Here is a 19,370-nt window from a genome sequence, read left to right as displayed (position 1 = left end):
AAATGAAGTGAGCATATTCTACTGTGCTCTTTTGGACTCCAACCTTTCCTGCTTAGCCAGGTAGTGAGCCTTCTTTCACTAAGACACTTTGTCTGCTCTCCCTGATGATGAATTACTTTAGGAATTCTAAAGAATCTTGTAGAAGATGAGCTAGATGACAGGCTAGACCTGCTTTCACAGTTTATAATACAACAAGAGTGTCCAGGCATTAGTCTCGCGTAGCCAGCCCCTCCCTCAACGGGAGGGTCTGGTCGAATGAGTGTCGAATCCTCGTGGTACATCAAATGCTCTTACTCAAGCTAAAAATTCTGGCACTAACGCAAAGAAAAGAAGCAGAAGAGAAGCTGTTTAGCCAACCAGACAAAAATTGTAGCCTGCTCTCTCCAACAGCCTCGCCAACAACAGATAGCAGATCATAGCAGATATTTAACCACGTGTTGCATAAAGTATGCGGTGGTGAACAAACATATACGGACTTATTTAATTAATCACGGAGAACGAATGATGTACACTCATTCGACCAGACCCTCCCGTTGAGGGAGGGTCTGGTCTACTCAGGCTAGGCATTGCAACCACGTACACCCACATGCTAATTATTGCGCTCTCAGACACCCAACATGGCGGATAGCAACGGTTGTCAAGGAAGTGCATTAATTAATTGACTCGCGCAGAACCTCTATTGCATCAAAAATCTAGCACTTCAAGTGTAGCCCCTCAGTAGATTGCATTGTTGTTATTTTCTGAATGTGAGGGATGTTATTCATACTATCCAAGTATTCTTGGATTACTTCTTTATTCGACACCAGCTTCACTGGTCCAGATATCAGTTCTTTCCGTCCTTCTGGCAACTTGTGCTCAAAAAGAACTTTCATTTGATTGTTAACTAGCCACACACAATGAATTCTAGAAGTTGCTGCACTGAGTCTCTACAGTAATTGATGAAGACTATTTTAATACTTGTTGTGAAACCTGCTGTACATTGTAATTAAGGTTTTTTCTTGCATGTCTATGAATTAGTGTGTTTTACATATCGGTACTAAATTATGATGAACTAGTCTTTCTCAGTACACTTGCAACCATGCAGGTCACTCTCTATACTTGCAATCATGCAGGACACTCTCAGCAGATCCAACTTAGCAGTGTTTCTTCTCTCTTGAGCCTTCCAAATACCACTACTGACAGTTTATAGCAAAGAAAAGTTACAAAACAGAGTTCACTGTTTCTATCGGCCATATTGAATCTATTGCAACAGACACGCCCAAGAAAATTACATTATTTATTCAACGACTTTCCATTATCCAACACGGCTTCCCAATTCTCACTTCACTTCCTGGAACAAGTATATGTTCGTCAGTCCACCAGACTCTCCCCCCGCCGTCCAAAAGTCAAAAAGGGGTGGAGAGTCTGGCCACGCGAGACTATGATCTATCATCCTTGATATAATCAATATTGGTTCAGCCAAAGCAACATGCAGATACATGCTGATGTAGATCTAATCACTTATGCAGGCTTGATTTCGGGGAAGTGTATTGTATCCTAACTCTTGACTGTGTAGCTATAAATTGAGTAGCCTGCCACAAGCAAATTGTAATGAAGGCAGGCTCCACCTGACTAGGCAGAGGCCTCCTATTACCTTCCCACTCAGTCATACACCCACCCAAATGAATGTAGGCTTGGCTAGCAACACCACCCAATATTCATGATGCATAAAGTTTATGGAGTTGGCATCAGTGCAAGCCTTTAAAAATCCACAAATCTCACAAATAATAATTTTGTTTTTTTTTCCAATAATGATGTCATTATTATTGTTCTATACATAAATGATGATATCACAATGATGTCACATATTCTTCTCAATGTATTCCCTGATGTGTTGAAGGAGCTCTTTCTTTACATAATCTGGTACCAATTCTGTATAACAATAATTCATAATTAATAAATAAATTAATCAAATAATATCGGCTTACCTCTAGCTTTAGGAGTCATTTCTTCTACTAGACTATCAACAGTGACATTATTTAACCCTCTCTTATCAATAATAACTAGCAACAAAATATTAGTACATGCTTTTTCCCAAAACTATTCTACAATATCAGAGATAAATTAAATCCTTCATTATTATTAATATTATCACTACTCATCATTCACATAATATACATGTACATGTAATACCTTTCCCGTGTTCTCTCAGTTTGTCTCTCCATCCTGACTCTCTTAACCTCATCCTTAACAACTCTTTTAACCTAAAAACAACAACAACAACAAAAAGGTATATATAAATAAAGTGTTTGATTTATTACAAACCTTTCCTTCTCTCCAGTCTCCTCAAACTTTTGATTTATTTGATTTTTCTTCTGTAACTCTCTCTTCTTCTTCTCATTCTGATAACTAACAAGCAACAAACACAATTAATCATTAATTTATTTTTTACTCACTCAGAAGACATTTTAAAGGCGTGGCTAGTTAATATTGAGCCACGCCTACTCATTACCAGCCACGCCCTATTATTGTTTCTCCTCCTTCAGACTCCTTGTTGTAGCATGGCGATGCTAAGAACCTCTTTGCGGAGTTTTCTCTCCTTCCCAACTCGAGCGGCTGCAGTCAGAGCTAGGTAATACTAGCTAGTACCTGTGCCTGTATCAGTTTCTATTGCGCGTGTACTAGTATATGAATAACAGCGCTCAATACTGCAAGCAATAGTTCAAAAAGTGCTTAAGTATTTCATATATTTTTTATATTCTTTATTGCATATAGTATTATTATTAATTTATTTATGTACTATGCATGGATGTACATTTGGGGTATGGCTAGTTATTAATTAATAGTTAATTACCTGTTTTTTACTCTTGCATTTTTCAGTTCTTGGTGGTCTGGAGTTGAGGTGGGCCCTCCTGATCCAATATTCGGCCTCCTGGAGGCGTACAATAAAGATGAGAGGACGAACAAAGTTAATTTGACTGTGGGGGCGTACAGGGATGACCAGGGGAAGCCATATGTACTGAATGTAGTCAAACAAGTTAGTGGCAGCATTGACACATGTACATACACACACACTGTGTTAGCTAGGACAATTGGATTATTATTATGTATTGGAAAACTTTTTTAAAAATGGCCGTAACTTTAAAAATTGAAGTCATAATTAGCTCAAACTTTCTACACAGCATAAGGGCATCAATATGCATCAGAAAATGTAGTGAAAATTTGAGGTGATTTTGGAGCCATTTTTTGAAAAAAAGCATGGGCTATAGCCTTGGATACTTTTCAGATTTTAGTCAATTTCTTAAAATGGCTGTGACTTGAAAATTTGAGCTCGGAATTGGCTCAAACTTTCTACACAGCATAAGAACATCAATATGTATCAGAAAATACATTTTCATATTTTATTATTAATTTTTATAGATTGAGAGGGACAATTTAGATAAATACAAAGAGAAGGAGTATGCTGGTATCCTGGGGTATCCTTCCTTCCACAGAGCTGCCATTGAATTTGCACTGACACCTCAAGAAAAACACGTCAAAGAGAATCTGGTAAATACATGTATAACTACATGTTTTATATGATGCATAAATGCACTTTTTGCCAATAATCAACCGTAAATACACTGTCAATGTATCAAGTCAAAAAATACCCTAGCTCCTGATTATGAACCTGTCCTTATTTCAGAGGTTCATTAATACACATTACTATTGTATTGGGACTGATACTACCCCTCCTCATTATAGAGGTGTCCTTATTTTAGAGTATCCACAATAGGAGGAGGTTATACTTTACATGTATAGCTGCTCTATTATTGTATAACTTTATAATTAATTATTATATAACCAGACAGGAAGTATGGCTTGCAACCCACAATGCTATTGTAAGGTTTATTAACTATTTAATGCTTGAACTGCTGAAGGAAGTTCAAGTGATACATGTTATAGAAGATAATCTATTTCAATTTTTGGAGGGACATTACAGTCCCAAGGCCTCTATTATTAAAATAGACAGAATGTTTAATGATTAGCATAGCTATTCCTGAGGAAAAGGGTCTCAGTCTTAGCTTCACCCCCTTCAGTTATTCTCTCCAACCTGTTGTCATAAAAAGCTACCGTATTTTGGCGAATTGCTAAATTTTGGTAATTGGCGGATTTTAATTTTGGCGAATTTGTGGCCATGTACCATTGAGCATGCGTATAATCGCTCAAAATGGCGGATTTTTATTTTGGCAAATGGCTATCAAAATGTCAAATTCACCAAATTTAATCCCCTCCAAAATTACCCACTATACGGTAACTTGTATCAGTAAACTACACATATAGTCAGTCAATACCATCACCATCATAGTAATAAATAATCTCAGTTGCAAAATAAAAAAATATAATAAATGAAAAAATGTATAGTGGTTTTATTTTGTTGGTATAAAATTTTGCGAATTTGTTCAGATTTGCCATCTGTTGGTATAAATTTTTGCAAATCTTACCCCCTGGAGCCATTTTTTCTAGCATGCCAACCTTTTTTGTGGAATTTGATTTTGTAAATTTAATAAAAACGAGAAATTAGCAAAATTTGTTTCCAGTGAAACGTAACCCCTATACGGTATATATTATACATGTATGTATCATTATATTCTCTTTTTCCTTCTCTTTAGTATGTGTCAGCTCAAGCCATTGGTGGTACTGGAGCATTGAGGATCATTGCTTTATTCCTTGTAAGCTGAATATTAACATGTAATAATAATACAGTTATTTATTTATTTATTTATTTTATTATTAGGCAAAGTTCTTTCCCCATCAGAAGACTATATATGTACCAGCACCTACCTGGGGTAATCATGCACCAGTGTTCAGGTTAATAACTATTAATAACTACTAATTACCTTTAATACCTATTAATATAATTGTTAATGTAATGGTTTAAAAAGTAAGTTTTAATTATTTTAGTAAATGGGCATCAAAATGCCAAAATTCACAAATTTTGTACACATGTATATAACTATTAATAACTGCTAGTAACTACTAATAACTACTAATAACTTTTAATAGCTATTAACATAACTGTTAATAATTCTGTATGTGTACATCCTTATATGTGTGGCTTCCTCCCTCTCTCCCTCCATTAGGAGTTCTGGTTTGAATGTTGAGACTTATCGTCATTTCAAGCCTGAGACCTGTGGGTTTGACTCTGAAGCTTGCTATGAAGACCTGAGGGTAGACCAATACACCATCACATGACAGTCACATGACCTCATGAATATCATTAATTATTATTATTTTTATTGTTTAGAAAATACCTGATAACTCTCTTATCTTGTTTCATGCTTGCGGTCACAATCCAACTGGGATTGATCCTACGGTGAGTTATGATTATTAATGTTATCATTAGTATTATTATTATTATTATTATTGTTATTTTTATTATTTATTTTTGTTGTTGTCTTCTGTAGTTAGATGAATGGTCCCAGTTATCAAAGATATGTAAGGTGAGAATAAGAGATGAGAGAGAGAGAGAGAGCATAAGTTGTAAAGAAACAGAGAGAGATTGCTTTTTAAGTTAGAGGAGACTACAATGTACATGTACATGTAATAAAATGTGTACTGAGATTTTAGTTAGCTTTTATTTTTGTGGATTTAATAGTTTTTAAATGATGCACAAAATCAAAAATTATTTGTATGGTTGACATATCTTTATTTTGATAAATTCACAAAATTTCAAGTCCACCCACTCATTGATTAATTCCTGATCTCTCAACAGGAGAAGAACCATTACGTATTCATGGATATGGCCTATCAAGGATTCTCTACTGGTGATCTTGATAGAGATGCATCAGCTCTTAGGCTGTTTGTACGTGATGGACACCAACTGTCATACGCTCAATCATTCTCTAAGAACATGGGACTATACGGTATAGTGTATACACACACACACACACACACTGAATATAATGAATATACAGTTATGATAGTGTTTTGTATGTTGAATGGATGTACATACATATTGATGTCCTTATGCTGTGTAGAAAGTTTGAGCCAATTCCGAGCTCAAATTTTAAAGTTATGGCCATTTTAAGAAATAGGTCAATTTTTGAAAAATACCCAAGGCTATAGCCCATGGTTTTTCCAAAAAATGGCTCTGAAATCACCCCAAATTTTTATTACATTTTCTGATATATATTGATGTCTTTATGCTGTGTAGAAAGTTTGAGCCAATTCCGAGCTCAAATTTTCAAGTTACGGCCATTTTAAGAAATCGGCCAAAATCTGGAAAATACCCAAGGCTATAGCCCATGGTTTTTCCAAAAAATGGCTCCGAAATTACCCCAAATTTTTATTACATTTCCTGATACATATTGATGTACTTATGCTGTGTAGAAAGTTTGAGCTGATTCCGACTTCAAATTTTAAAGTTACAGGCATTTTAAGAAATCGGCTAAAATCTGAAAAATACCCAAGGCTATAGCCCATGGTTTTTTTTTAAATAGCTCCGAAATCACCCCAAATTTTTATTACATTTTCAAATACATATTGATGTCTTTATGCTATATAGAAAGTTTGAGCTAATTCCGACTTAAACTTTTCAAGTTACGACCATTTTTATGAACATTGAACATGTACCTAACTACATGCACCTATCCTTGATTCATACACAATACATACAAGTACATGTATACACATACAGTAATACTCCATACATTCCTTTACAGGTGAGAGAGTTGGTGCTGTTACTATATTGTGTGATACACCAGAAGAGAAGGCAGCACTTGAGTCACAGCTAAAGATTATAGTCCGTCCAATGTACTCCAACCCACCAATCAATGGGGCTAGGATTGCTACTGAGATACTCACCAATGAGAATTACAGATCACAATGGTAATGTGTATTGATTATTATTGATATTAGGTTAATGAATGTAGCTAAATAAATTAGCTTTAGTTGTCTAATTTGTATGGTTTTTGCTTGTCACGGATTTTGTGACAATGGAACTAATGGGTTTTTGCTTGTCACGGATTTGTGACAATGAAACTAATGGGTTTTTTGCTTGTCATGGATTTTGTGACAGGGAACTAATGGGTTTTTGCTTGTCACGGATTTCGTGAAAATGGAACTAATGGGTTTTTGCTTGTCACGGATTTGTGACAATGAAACTAATGGGTTTTTTGCTTGTCATGGATTTTGTGACAGGGAACTAATGGGTTTTTTGCTTGTCACGGATTTTGTGACAATGAAACTAATGGGTTTTTGCTTGTCACGGATTTGTGACAATGAAACTAATGGGTTTTTTGCTTGTCATGGATTTTGTGACAGGGAACTAATGGGTTTTTTGCTTGTCATGGATTTTGTGACAGGGAACTAATGGGTTTTTGCTTGTCACGGATTTCGTGAAAATGGAACTAATGGGTTTTTGCTTGTCACGGATTTGTGACAATGAAACTAATGGGTTTTTTGCTTGTCATGGATTTTGTGACAGGGAACTAATGGGTTTTTTGCTTGTCATGGATTTTGTGACAGGGAACTAATGGGTTTTTTGCTTGTCACGGATTTTGTGACAGGGAACTAATGGGTTTTTGCTTGTCACGGATTTCGTGAAAATGGAACTAATGGGTTTTTGCTTGTCACGGATTTCGTGAAAATGGAACTAATGGGTTTTTGCTTGTCACGGATTTCGTGAAAATGGAACTAATGGGTTTTTTGCTTGTCACGGATTTCGTGAAAATGGAACTAATGGGTTTTTGCTTGTCACGGATTTGTGACAATGAAACTAATGGGTTTTTTGCTTGTCATGGATTTTGTGACAGGGAACTAATGGGTTTTTTGCTTGTCATGGATTTTGTGACAGGGAACTAATGGGTTTTTTGCTTGTCACGGATTTTGTGACAGGGAACTAATGGGTTTTTGCTTGTCACGGATTTCGTGAAAATGGAACTAATGGGTTTTTTGCTTGTCATGGATTTTGTGACAGGGAACTAATGGGTTTTTTGCTTGTCACGGATTTTGTGACAGGGAACTAATGGGTTTTTGCTTGTCACGGATTTTGTGACAATGGAACTAATAGGCAAAATTTTGATTTTTAGAACCCAATATATTTTTGTTCAAAAGCAATTTCTCCATTTTTACACTCTAGCTTCATGTACATGTATAATCTATTTATTCAAATGTATGGTTTTATGAAGCCATAAAACGTTTTATTTGATTCATTGATCTCCATAGGTTGGTTGAAATGAAGAATATGGCTGATCGTATCACTAGCATGAGAACATCACTGAAAGATGCACTAGCTAAACATGGTACATGATAAATAATAATATACTAATGGAGAGAGAGAGAAAATGGATAATAAAAGGCAATTCTTGATATTATATGCTGTTAAATTCTCTTTACTATACTGTAGGTTCAACTCTGGACTGGTCTCATGTCACTAAACAGATTGGTATGTTCTGCTTCAGTGGACTCTCAGCTGAAAAGGTATAAAAAATCTTGCTATTTTTTGACAAGCTTGTTCTCACCTTGTAATAGCACTTGAGGTGTTAACAAGTCAAACAGGAAATGATTTTTTAATTTCCCCACTTTTTAGCTTAATTGTTGCAAATTTAAATTACACTATCATAATAATATTAATAATTGTTTTTTCTCTCCCTCCAGGTTGATGCCCTACGTAATGAGTATGGTATATATATGACTAGGGATGGTAGGATATCAATGCCAGCACTATGCTCTTCTAATGTTGACTATGTTGCTAAAGCTATTCATGAAATAACTAAATAAATACAATAATTAATAATAATAATAAATGAACATTTATTATTAGCTACTTCAGCTGCCGACTAGTATATTTTAAAATAGTAATTGAAATTTGTTGTATAGTGCTTCTTGAAATTAACTGATACAAAAGGAAATGCCAGTGTAATGATAATGATGGCCTTTATTGAAGACTACTTGACTTCAGTAGCCAGCATAAACATAGCTCTATGAATATCATTATCATTATAATATTCATTAATAGATTACGTCATTTTGACGTAGTACATTTTTTCAAATTATTTGGATGCTGTTAACAATTTTGGTCAACTCCTAGCTGTTCCAAACTTTCAGTTGTGGACAGGCTAAACCCAAGTTCATCCTTTGTACTGAGTTGCTTTTGAGTTTGCTTTTTATTAAGTAAGTATAATTTCTAAATAGTATCTTTCCTTTAACATTTTTGGTATAACAGCAATAATTAATGGAAACACCAGATGAAACTTCAAGACTTGACTATTATGGGGCGTTTTCTCATGCAATTGATGTGAAAGATCTCAAACCTGGTGACCATATTTACTGTCATAGAAGTGCCTTATTTTTCTACAGTCATCATGGCATTTATGTTGGTGAGCCTGACTGTGAGGTGATTCACTTCAGTGGTATACCAGACTCCAAGATTGGGTCATCATCAGATTCGTCCTTGGATGATGAAACAAAGCTGTTGCTACAAGAGCTTCAAACATTACCAAAAGATTCCAAAAGGGCTAAAGAAATTGAGAAGAAATTAAAAATATGCATTAAATCAACTACTCTGGCTGAATTTCAGTATGGCTCTACCCTTCGCTTAGTCGCATATGGCTGCAGTGGAACCAAACAATTTTTTGCTATGGTTAGTAGTCACTGTGTGAAGGTAATGCCTTCTTCAGAAACAGTTAAGTTAGCCAAACATTTTCGTGATCATCCAGAAAAGTGGAATGAATATCACCTTAGATATAACAACTGTGAAACATTTGCGACATTCTGCAAAACAGGCCGGTTGGATTTAGCAGCACAGCTTTACCAACTTGTGAGAAACGTGTTTACTGAATGGAAGATGGGGCCAACATGTCAGACAGCTGAAGAAGTATTGACAAAATATCGTAAGTCAAAACTAATTTATAGCATGTTTCTTTCTAGTAGTGTTATTACCTTAAACTTTAAACATGGCCTAAAACAGCATTGCTAATTTTTCTGAATGGATTGCAAAAATTTTTTAATTATCTAGCTATGATGGCACTAGTACTAGTAGTGCTTTTTAATGGTATAGAAGTAAACTGAATAATGATTAGGCCACTTCATTGAGAAGTCAATATTCTGAAAAAATGGCCATGCCACACACACTAATTTGCTTACATTTTAATCCATTCCATAAATTTACTCTTACATCCTATCTTTTATCAAAATGGCTTAAGGATCATTGATCTACTCTCATCCTTATGGTTCCAATCCATTCCATTTGTCTTAATTTAGTGCATTATAAAGAAGTTTGCTTCATTCCCTCTCTTTGTCCTCATTATTGAAGACCAGGGGCGTATCCAGCAGGGGCTGAGGGGGGCTTGAGCACCCCCCTCATGGCTGGGCTCAGAAAAAAATTGATCAAATCCTGGACTTTTGCATCACTACCAAGCCTCTTAACAAAGTTATCTAGCCCCTTGATCACTATTTCAGCAGTTTCCAGTGCTTTCAGGAGCAATCAGAAGTTGTCAGAAGTACTAGATGCTTGAAATAATTTTGACCCCACCTGTAATTCACGAAAATGAAGGAAAACGCTGTTTTACCACTGCAAAAAGGGGTGTGGCCAAAATTGCGGCGCGCTTCGCGCACCCTCAGCACCCCTACCCTCATTTCTGGATACACCCCTGGAAGACATACTAGATTTAAATGGGAGGGAAAGAGAAAAGCGAGGGTGCACTCTACAGAAAACTAATACAAGCTAGTACTATCATTCACTCCTTTATGTTTTTATTGAGTATTTCATTCTCTTTTTCTTTTAGAGGTAGAAGATGATTCAGCAATCAGAGTTGGGGTAATGTCTCATGCAATTGATAAAGAGCATCTTAAACCTGGTGATCAGGTTTATTGCTATAGAAACATCTGCACTCATCATGGTATTTATATTGGTGAGCCTGATTGTGAGGTGATTCACTTTAGTGGTGCATCACGCATCAATTCAACTACTCTGGCTGAATTTCAGTATGGCTCTACACTTCGCTTAGTTGCATATGGCTGCAGTGGAACCAAACAATTCTTTGCAGCAGCCATGATTAGTACTCACTGCATAAAGGCAATGCCTCCTTCAGAAACAGTTAAGTTGGCAAAACATTTTCGTGATCATCCAGAGGAGTGGGAGGAATATCACCTCAAACATAACAACAGTGAAACGTTTGCTTGCTTCTGCAAAACAGGCCTGCAGGATATAGCAGCACAGTTTTATCAGTTTGAGAGAAGCGTGTTTACTGAAAAGGATAAAGAACCCTGTAAAACATTTGAAAAAGCGTTGGAAAAATATCGTGAGAAACCTTGATGCAGCTACAAAACTCAATGCACTGCTGTGTGAACATTAGTATACATTGGAGCATTGTTTTAGAGAGCTGCTTAATGAACTTAAAAAGAAACAATAAAGTGAGAAAGCAGGTCTCATGCAAAATATTGATGTAGTGAGAGTTGGATATGTATCTCATGCAATTGATGAGAAGAATCTGAAGCCTAAGGATCAGTTATTTAGTGAGTAAATAGTATAATTTTGTGACAATAGAACTATAAATAATAGGCTTTTGCTTGTCACAAATTTTTGTACCAATGGAACAAATGGGTTTTATTTAAAATTTTGATGTTTAGAACCCAATTTTTATTTAAAAGCAATTTCTCAATTTTTACTCTCTACCTAATGTGCGGTTTTATGCAGCCATTTGTGTACAATAGTCTAATGTATTTGATTTCTTGAATCTCCATAGGTTGGTTGAAATGAAGGGTATGGCTGACCGTATCACTAGCATGAGAACATCACTGAAAGAAGCACTAGCTAAACATAGTACATGATAAATAATAATATGCTTATGGAGAGAGAGAGGGAGAGAAGATGGATAATAAAAAGCAATTCTTGATATTATATGCTGTTAAATTCTCTTTACTATACTGTAGGTTCAACTCTGGACTGGTCACATGTCACTAAACAGATTGGTATGTTCTGCTTCAGTGGACTCTCAGCTGAAAAGGTATAAAAAATCTTGCTATTCTTTACAAGTTTGTTCTCACCTTGTAAGAGCACTTGAGGTGTTAACAAGTCAAACAGGAAATGATTTTTTAATTTCCCCATTTTTCTTAGCTCAATAATTGTTGAAAATTTAAATTACACAATCATAATAATTGTTTTTTGAAATTAATTGATACAAAAGGAAATGCAAGTGTACATTCCTGCATGCCTGTCTTAAGTCAGCTGTTGCGAGTACAATGTACTTAACTACTTATTTGTAGGCTGTTAACATTTGGCCCACTCTTAGCTGTTCCAGTTTGTGCACAGACTAAACCCAAGTTCATCCTTTGTACTGAGTTGCTTTTGAGATTGCTTTCAGTTTATTAAGTAAGTATAATTTCTAAATAGTCTGACTATAACTTGTGGCTTTAAAATTTTTGGTATAGATTATAATCAATGGCAGCACTAGTGCCACTGCCACCAGATGACAGTTCAAGACTTGACTATTATGGGGCATTTTCTCATGCAATTGATGTGAAAGATCTCAAACCTGGTGACCATATTTACTGTCATAAAAGTCCATTCTTCTTCTACAGTCATCATGGTATTTATATTGGTGAGCCTGACTGTGAGGTGATTCACTTTAGTGGTACATCAGACTCCAAGCTTGGGTCACAGTCATCTTCAGATTCGTCCTTGGATGATGAAACAAGGCAGTTGCTACAAGAGCTTCAAACATTACCAAAAGATTCCGAAAGAGCTAAAGAAATTGAGAAGAAATTAAAAATATGCATCAAATCAACTACTCTGGCTGAATTTCTGAATGGCTCTACACTTCGCTTAGTCGCATATGGCTGCAGTGGATTCAAGCATTCTGTTTCATTGGTTAGTAGTCACTCTGTCAAGGCAATGCCTCCTTCAGAAACAGTTAAGTTGGCCAAACATTTCCATGATCATTCAGAAGAGTGGAATGAGTATCACCTCTCGTATAACAATTGCGAAACATTTGCAACATTCTGCAAAACAGGCCGGTTAGATTTAGCAGCACAGCTTTACCAAATTGTGAGAAATGTAGCTTTTGAACGAAATATAGGGCCAACATGTCAGACAGCTGAAGAAGCCTTGATAAAATATCGTAAGCAATAGTTAAAAAACTGATCTGATTCACAAAATTAATTTTATAGTAATTTTTCTAGTAATGTTAGTATTACCTTAACAACATTTTGAGAAATGTTGCTATGCTATTAAAGCATCCCACACATACTATTTAGTTAGTCATTTTGTCCATTAAATCCCTTGCATCCTATCTTTAATCAATATGGCATTACAGCATATCCCACACACACACTAATTTACTTAGTCATTTTGGTCCATTAAACCCATTCCATAAATTTACTCTTATATCCTATCATTAATCAATATGGCTGATGGATCGTTGATCTACTCTCATCTTTGTGGTTCCAATTCATTCTGTTTGCCTTCCAAAAATTTAATGCATTATAGAGAAGCTTACCCCATTCCCAGTCTTTGTCTTCATTACTGAAGACATACTAGATTTAAATGGAAGGAGGGAAAGAGAGGGAGAGGGTGGTACTATCATTCACATAGTCCTATTCATGACTTGCATTTTTTTGAGTGATTTTTGATTCATTCTCTTTTTTCTTTTAGAGGTGGAAGATGATTCAGCAATCAGAGTTGGAGTAACATCTCATGCAATTGATAAAGAGCGTCTTAAGCCTGGTGATCAGATTTATTGTTATAGAAACATCTGCACTCACCATGGTATTTATATTGGTGAGCCTGATTGTGAGGTGATTCACTTTAGTGGTGCATCACGCATCAATTCAACTACTCTGGCTGAATTTCAGTATGGCTCTACACTTCGCTTAGTTGCATATGGTTACAGTGGAATCAAGCATCTATTTGCCATTGTTAGTAGTCACTACATAAAGGCAATGCCTCCTTCAGAAACAGTTAAGTTAGCAAAACATTTTCGCGATCATGCAGAAGAGTGGGGGGAATATCACCTCAAGCATAACAACAGCGAAAGGTTTGCTTGCTTCTGCAAAACAGGCCTGTTGGATATAGCAGCACAGTTTCATCAGTTTGAGAGAAGCGTGTTTACTGAAAGGCGTAAAGAACCATGTAAAACATCTGAAGAAGCACTGGAAAAATATCGTGAGAGGAATTGAACCTTGATGCTGCTACAAAACTCAATGCACTGCTGTGTGAACATTAGTACTTTAGTGTGTGATCTTTAGTAGCTATATTTAGTCATTTTTTAGTTTGCCATAAAATTATTTTCAAAAACAATCATGATAAATAATTAGTCTTGCCAGACCCCTTTGCGACCTGCATAATGATGCAAACACATGTACAATAGAAAGCTTGATAATGGCTATCTCCCTATTGTTAGTAAAAAACTACACAAGATATTAATATTCAATTATAACATCAATACTTGGTCACTCCTACGTATATCAGCAATAGCTCATCGCTAACTGCACCCTATAGATAATCTTAAGTATATATATATAAGTTACCATTTGATTTTTAATTCATTTAGCATCTTTCTCAGCTAATAGTAGCTATAAATGCAGAGGAAGATAACTCAGTTAGCAGAGTTGGGTATTGTAGTGTCCCAGAATCATATAACTATAGGACCCTGAATTTTAATTAAATATAATGTGTTGTATTGTATGCCTAGACTTAATCATTGGTTGCATGTCTTGTCTGTAGTAGGTCCTTTCTTAATAATTTGTGTTAATGTGAAAGTATTTCTTAATTTGTGTTGTAGTATATAAATGTTTGATTCTGTGGTTATTTTTTTGGATCTTTGATTGTGAATAATCGTATCTACAAGAGTAACATACTACAGGTATATACTTCATACAATTGATGAGAATGAGCTCAAGCCTGCATGGTGATTATATCTATTGTGATAGGATAGGCTACACTCATGAATTATGATTATCATCTTAATCAGTACACATCATCATCATCATCAACATTGTTACTAGTTTGTTTATCATGCAGTTCTTGTGGTACAACAAATTAAATTTTATTTGCAAAATTTTAATCTTATGCACAGTACAAATAATGATAATATGTCTTATGAAAATAATTAATAATATAACTTGTTTGAAATATGATGTGTGTACTTCCTGCCAAGTATATTTTAGGTTTCCTTGATCGAATCCAGTTTTTCTTTCAGACTATAAAGAGATGCATAATCTTTAGAATAAATTTTACCAGAAAACTGATCAACAACATCCTTCCATGTTTCTTTACCCTTTCCAGCAAAATAATAGTACATGGAAATAGAAAAATCAAGACTTAAATGACCTTCAACCTCAAAAAAGTGCCCCATTTTTTGAATGACATTACAAACGGTAAACCTGTCACTTTTCCATGTTTCACCAGCAACAACTGGAATGAAAGACTTCTTTTCACCTGTATTGAGCTCTAAATTTGTAATGAACTTTGTATGATATGCATCAGCCAGGCCATGGTAGATATCATAATAGTAATCACCAAAACTAAAACATATTTTTAATTTCATATCTTCGGTAGCTGTAGCAATATGCATAACCATGTACTGATATGTTTTAGTAGCTCCATTTTTGAAAGTTACTTTTATATCACCATGAATACCAGCTCCAGTATGAACCAAGCCATTCTTCAGTAGAACTCCAACCCACACTACTTTAAAAGAATGAGAAATTAAAGATACACATTTATTATTAAATTTCATTGCCATTTCTCCATCTGATTCAATCTGGCCTATTTCCACATAATCAGTGAAATACATTGGTTCCATCTTGGTGACTACAGCAGATAAAAGATAATCTCATACAAAGTGGTCGCATCAGTGGGTGTAAACATAGACACAAGTATTACGAGGCTAGTTGGCTGCTATTCTGTATGTAGTATTATCTTTCTACATCAAAACAAGTCAAGCCAAAACAGCCAGTTTTGACATAAATAATAAAGTAATGGCGATAACAAATGACCAATCAAATTTCAGTGCACTATCACTGAGCCCTACTGCTATGTATACTATTCATGCTATTCATATGCATATTTCTATTCATAGTATGAATAGCATGAATACTATTCATGCTCTATGTATTCATGCTTTGAATGCATGTATTTATACTATTCATGCAGTCAAGTAGCTGTCACTCCATTTCAGTCGCTATCTTCTACTAGTACTACTAATAAAATTATAACAATGGCAATGGCAGATGACTCATCAAGCAGAGCTGGATTTATATCTCACTCAGTAGATAAAAACGACCTTAGACCTGGTGATCATATCTATTGTCACAGAATAGGCTACACTCATCACGGTATCTACATTGATGAGCCTGGTTGTGAAGTGATTCATTTTAGTGGTGATGACAAAGGATCACTTGAAAAGAAGTGGAACCAACAAAGTGGTGAATTGTCAAAACGAGTGGCAAGATTGTCATCTGAGAAGGACCAATTGCCGGAAGATTCAGCAAGGGCTAAAGAAATCAAACAAGAATTAGATGAAATTTATGAAGATGATCGAATAGTTTGTATAAAGTCAACTACTCTGGCTAATTTTCTCAATGGTGCTACACTTCGCTTAGTGTCATATGATTGCAGTTTTATTAAAAAAATTTTTGTCATTGTTCGTTCTTCCTGTCACACAAAGAAGGCAATGCCTCCTTCAGAAACAATAAAGTTGGCCAAACATTTTCTCTATCATCCACAAGAATGGGGAAACTATGAACTTACAAGTAACAACTGTGAAAATTTTGCTTGCTTCTGCAAAACTGGTGATATGAATATAGCAACTCAACTTCAATATCACAGCAATGCATTTTCTGAAACAGTAAGTGAATTTTTATTTCAATCTTGCCAAACCGCTGAAGATGCACTGCGTAACTATCGTCAAATAAAAGCAAACAAAAACTAAATGCTATGATATAAAGGATCAGTGCTTTTACATTGATCCAATAAGAATGCTGATATTGTTTGTATTGTTAATTAATGTTGTTATGGTTATTTGGTGTTACTAATGCAATTGAAATTAATTGTATTATTAATTGTTGTATTACTAATTAACAGTCATCAATGTACTTTAATATGGTGTGTTTTCGTTATTTTTTAGCAGTATCCATAGAATTACTTTTGTGAAACAGTTTTTTTTTGAAATCAAATAATAATAATCATAGCTTACTATTACAGAAGTGTGTGGGCATATTTGTTTACTTCATTTGCGTGTACAAACTGAAAAATGAACTTAATGTAGCACCACGTGGGCAGGAAATGGTGTGGGCTAATTAATTAGTATGATTGTCGTCACAAATATTATCATAGTCATCATCATCACAGTCATTAGTTTGTCTATCAAACAGTTCTTGTGGTACGATGATAGTATCTCCCCATTCCTTCTTTTTTGTTGATGCAAGTCACACAATGAAGGCAATGCCTCCTTCAGAAACGGTTAAGTTGGCCAAACATTTTCTTAATCACCCAGAAGAGTGGGGGAACTATCACCTTAAGGATAACAACTGTGAAACGTTTGCTACATTCTGTAAAACTTGTCAAATGGATCTAGCAGTACAACTAAATTATTTGCGATTGATTTCTGAAGTGAATCCAGTGGCACCATATCCAACATCTGAAGGAGCATTGAGAAAATATCGTAAGCTATATACCAAATCCTGATACAGAACTCATTCATATTCGTGTGAACACTGCTATAATGTGTCAACTTTGCCATTAGTTATAGTGTGTGAACTTTTTTAATTTTCTATTTCTTCAAAAAGTGTAAATATACTTAAGGCCTTTGGCCTGGCTTTCATTTAAAATATTTTCAAAAAGAAACAGGGAATTATCTTTATGCAAGACATTTAAAGAAGCATTGCGAAATTATCATGAACAGTGTATTAAGAACTAAATTATTCTATTTTAATGCCATAAGTTATATTTAATGGTAAATAGTATAGAATAGCACTGCTTGAATATATAATAGCTATATCTCAACCATGCAAATCTTCAAGAATGCTCTCATAGTTTAATAATATTTTAATTTCATATAATATTAAGATTATAGGGTATTCCCAAGTGTACACAGCAAGCTTGATAGCCACCTGTTGTTTGTGGGTGTATCAAAACCATAGCTAGCAGAGGTAGTTTATACACCTATACACTGTAGTACAAACCAGATAAACTGGATTTTGTGTTTGCAGTGCCTACTGTCTATGCTTGATTAGAAGCCTCAGCTCCACCTTGGTTTCTAATCAACTAGCATCCTAGCAGATCATATCAATTACAATTATCATCAATACACATCATCATCATCATCATCATCATCATCATCATTAATGATATCATTATTAGTTTGTCTATCATACAGTTCTTGTGGTACGATGACAGTATCTCCCCATTCTTTCTTACGAGTAGTCCTCAATAATTCTCTAGTAATAGTAGAAGAATATATAAAAGTGTTTCCAAAAACAATATAATAATTATACCTTTGCTTTGCTTTACTGAAGATAAGTGTAACAGCTTTACCTATACATGTATAAATTGTATAAATATGTACATGTATCTTTATCATTAAAACAGCAATAACTATATCACTTCTGTCCATCATACAAAATAGATTTTAGACAAAATTGCCACCCACTTCAAGGTGAAAATTACTAAATGTTAAGTGAAACTTATTGCCCACTTAGAAGTGGTTTTGATTCCTCCCTCTCCCTCCTCTCACCATTAGGACAGCAAAGTTCACATATTGTGTGTTTAGTTCTTTTCTTAGTCGGCAATAAAAGACGACAAGGAATATCATCAATGAATTGATGAGGTCTCTCTCCTTTCTTTAATATTAAATAAGAGAAGTTCTCAATGTAAAAACCTTTTGAACGACACCTAGTATACTAAAGAGAGAGAGGGGGAGAGATGAAAAATATTATATAAAATAAATTTAAAATAATTAACTATTATTGATTTACTTCTGTGAAAGGTATGGCCACTCTCTGAGCAAATTTACAAATTTTATAATAATCAGTAGCAGCTGCCTTAGGACACTGTAGATCATGTGGGCACTACAATGTATGATAGATATACTAATAATATACTGAAATATACTGATAATAATATTGCACAGGACATCGAGTTTGGTAAAAATTGGAGGTGATTTTGGAGCCATTTTTCAGAAAAACCATGGGCTATTAGTAACGCGGTAGCGTTACTAAGTAGGATTCACCCCCAAACAAAATGGCTGCCACGACTTTTGCAGCCTTGCTATACCGGGAAAACGAGCTCCTATGCTTACCAGACTTTATAGAGGACCTTATCTTGACCAGAGGACTCTATTGGTACCCATAGCGTGGCTCTAGGCCCTGTCTAAGAGAAAAGCCAAAAATCGGCGAACCGGCCGTTT

General features: G+C 35.1%; 3 protein-coding genes and 1 long non-coding RNA gene across 6 annotated transcripts; 2 read left to right on the top strand and 2 right to left on the bottom strand.

The window, feature by feature from the left end:
• Positions 1-1,757: 1,757 nt before the first annotated feature.
• LOC100631450 (transcription and mRNA export factor ENY2-like) lies at positions 1,758-2,490 on the bottom strand. The gene is made up of 5 exons (XM_003388552.3): positions 2,436-2,490; positions 2,305-2,388; positions 2,173-2,243; positions 1,968-2,042; positions 1,758-1,911 (listed from the first exon to the last, which is right to left on the bottom strand). Exons 1-5 carry the CDS (start codon positions 2,486-2,488, stop codon positions 1,841-1,843), a joined length of 354 nt encoding a protein of 117 aa, XP_003388600.2. The 5' UTR covers positions 2,489-2,490; the 3' UTR covers positions 1,758-1,840.
• A 34-nt stretch (positions 2,491-2,524) lies between these two features.
• LOC100642104 (aspartate aminotransferase, mitochondrial-like) lies at positions 2,525-14,231 on the top strand. 3 transcript variants are annotated; one of them, XR_002185907.1, is made up of 15 exons: positions 2,525-2,611; positions 2,860-3,016; positions 3,400-3,528; positions 4,632-4,691; positions 4,757-4,830; positions 5,103-5,190; positions 5,267-5,335; positions 5,427-5,462; positions 5,735-5,885; positions 6,684-6,849; positions 11,709-11,785; positions 11,896-11,969; positions 12,229-12,334; positions 12,394-13,082; positions 13,616-14,231. XR_002185907.1 is itself a non-coding variant. In XM_019999853.1 (13 exons), the coding sequence occupies exons 1-13, from the start codon at positions 2,541-2,543 to the stop codon at positions 8,740-8,742; spliced, it is 1,275 nt and encodes a 424-aa protein (XP_019855412.1). In that variant the 5' UTR covers positions 2,525-2,540; the 3' UTR covers positions 8,743-8,873. The 3 variants fall into 3 exon arrangements, 1 of the variants encoding a protein (XP_019855412.1); XM_019999853.1 differs by lacking the exons at positions 11,709-11,785; positions 11,896-11,969; positions 12,229-12,334; positions 12,394-13,082; positions 13,616-14,231 and adding exons at positions 8,188-8,264; positions 8,369-8,442; positions 8,620-8,873; XR_002185908.1 differs by lacking the exons at positions 2,525-2,611; positions 2,860-3,016; positions 3,400-3,528; ... (8 more) ...; positions 12,394-13,082; positions 13,616-14,231 and adding exons at positions 9,040-9,135; positions 9,188-9,854; positions 10,749-11,478 and having other exon boundaries at positions 11,896-11,909.
• Positions 14,232-16,181: 1,950 nt separating this feature from the next.
• LOC105313751 (uncharacterized) lies at positions 16,182-16,895 on the top strand. Its single transcript, XM_011407423.1, has one exon. It carries the CDS (start codon positions 16,182-16,184, stop codon positions 16,893-16,895), a length of 714 nt encoding a protein of 237 aa, XP_011405725.1.
• A 1,483-nt stretch (positions 16,896-18,378) lies between these two features.
• Positions 18,379-19,136, bottom strand: LOC109584204 (uncharacterized). The gene is made up of 4 exons (XR_002185905.1): positions 18,940-19,136; positions 18,699-18,864; positions 18,460-18,499; positions 18,379-18,402 (listed from the first exon to the last, which is right to left on the bottom strand). It is a non-coding gene; the product is annotated as an uncharacterized LOC109584204 (long non-coding RNA).
• Between the last annotated feature and the right edge of the window lie 234 nt (positions 19,137-19,370).

The sequence above is a fragment of the Amphimedon queenslandica genome, unplaced genomic scaffold (assembly GCF_000090795.2).
Source record: "Amphimedon queenslandica unplaced genomic scaffold, v1.1 AMPQUscaffold_13232, whole genome shotgun sequence".
NCBI classification, from domain to species: domain Eukaryota; kingdom Metazoa; phylum Porifera; class Demospongiae; order Haplosclerida; family Niphatidae; genus Amphimedon; species Amphimedon queenslandica.
The sequence above is the reverse complement of the archived record's forward strand: the minus strand, read 5'-3'. Positions and strand labels throughout refer to the sequence as shown.

What these genes read in the sequence shown, in the direction of transcription:
- LOC100631450 (XM_003388552.3), bottom strand. Translation starts at nt 2,488, where the DNA reads ATGAGTAGGCGTGGCTCAATATTAACTAGCCACGCCTTTAAAATGTCT. An exon ending in ACTGAGAGAACACGGGAAAG is followed by an intron (nt 2,043 to 2,172) that starts GTATTACATGTA and finishes TTTTGTTGCTAG; the next exon opens with TTATTATTGATAAGAGAGGG. An exon ending in AATGACTCCTAAAGCTAGAG is followed by an intron (nt 1,912 to 1,967) that starts GTAAGCCGATAT and finishes ATTGTTATACAG; the next exon opens with AATTGGTACCAGATTATGTA.
- LOC100642104 (XM_019999853.1), top strand. Translation starts at nt 2,541, where the DNA reads ATGGCGATGCTAAGAACCTCTTTGCGGAGTTTTCTCTCCTTCCCAACT. An exon ending in CTTGCTATGAAGACCTGAGG is followed by an intron (nt 5,191 to 5,266) that starts GTAGACCAATAC and finishes TTTATTGTTTAG; the next exon opens with AAAATACCTGATAACTCTCT. An exon ending in CAACTGGGATTGATCCTACG is followed by an intron (nt 5,336 to 5,426) that starts GTGAGTTATGAT and finishes TGTCTTCTGTAG; the next exon opens with TTAGATGAATGGTCCCAGTT.
- LOC105313751 (XM_011407423.1), top strand. Translation starts at nt 16,182, where the DNA reads ATGGCAATGGCAGATGACTCATCAAGCAGAGCTGGATTTATATCTCAC.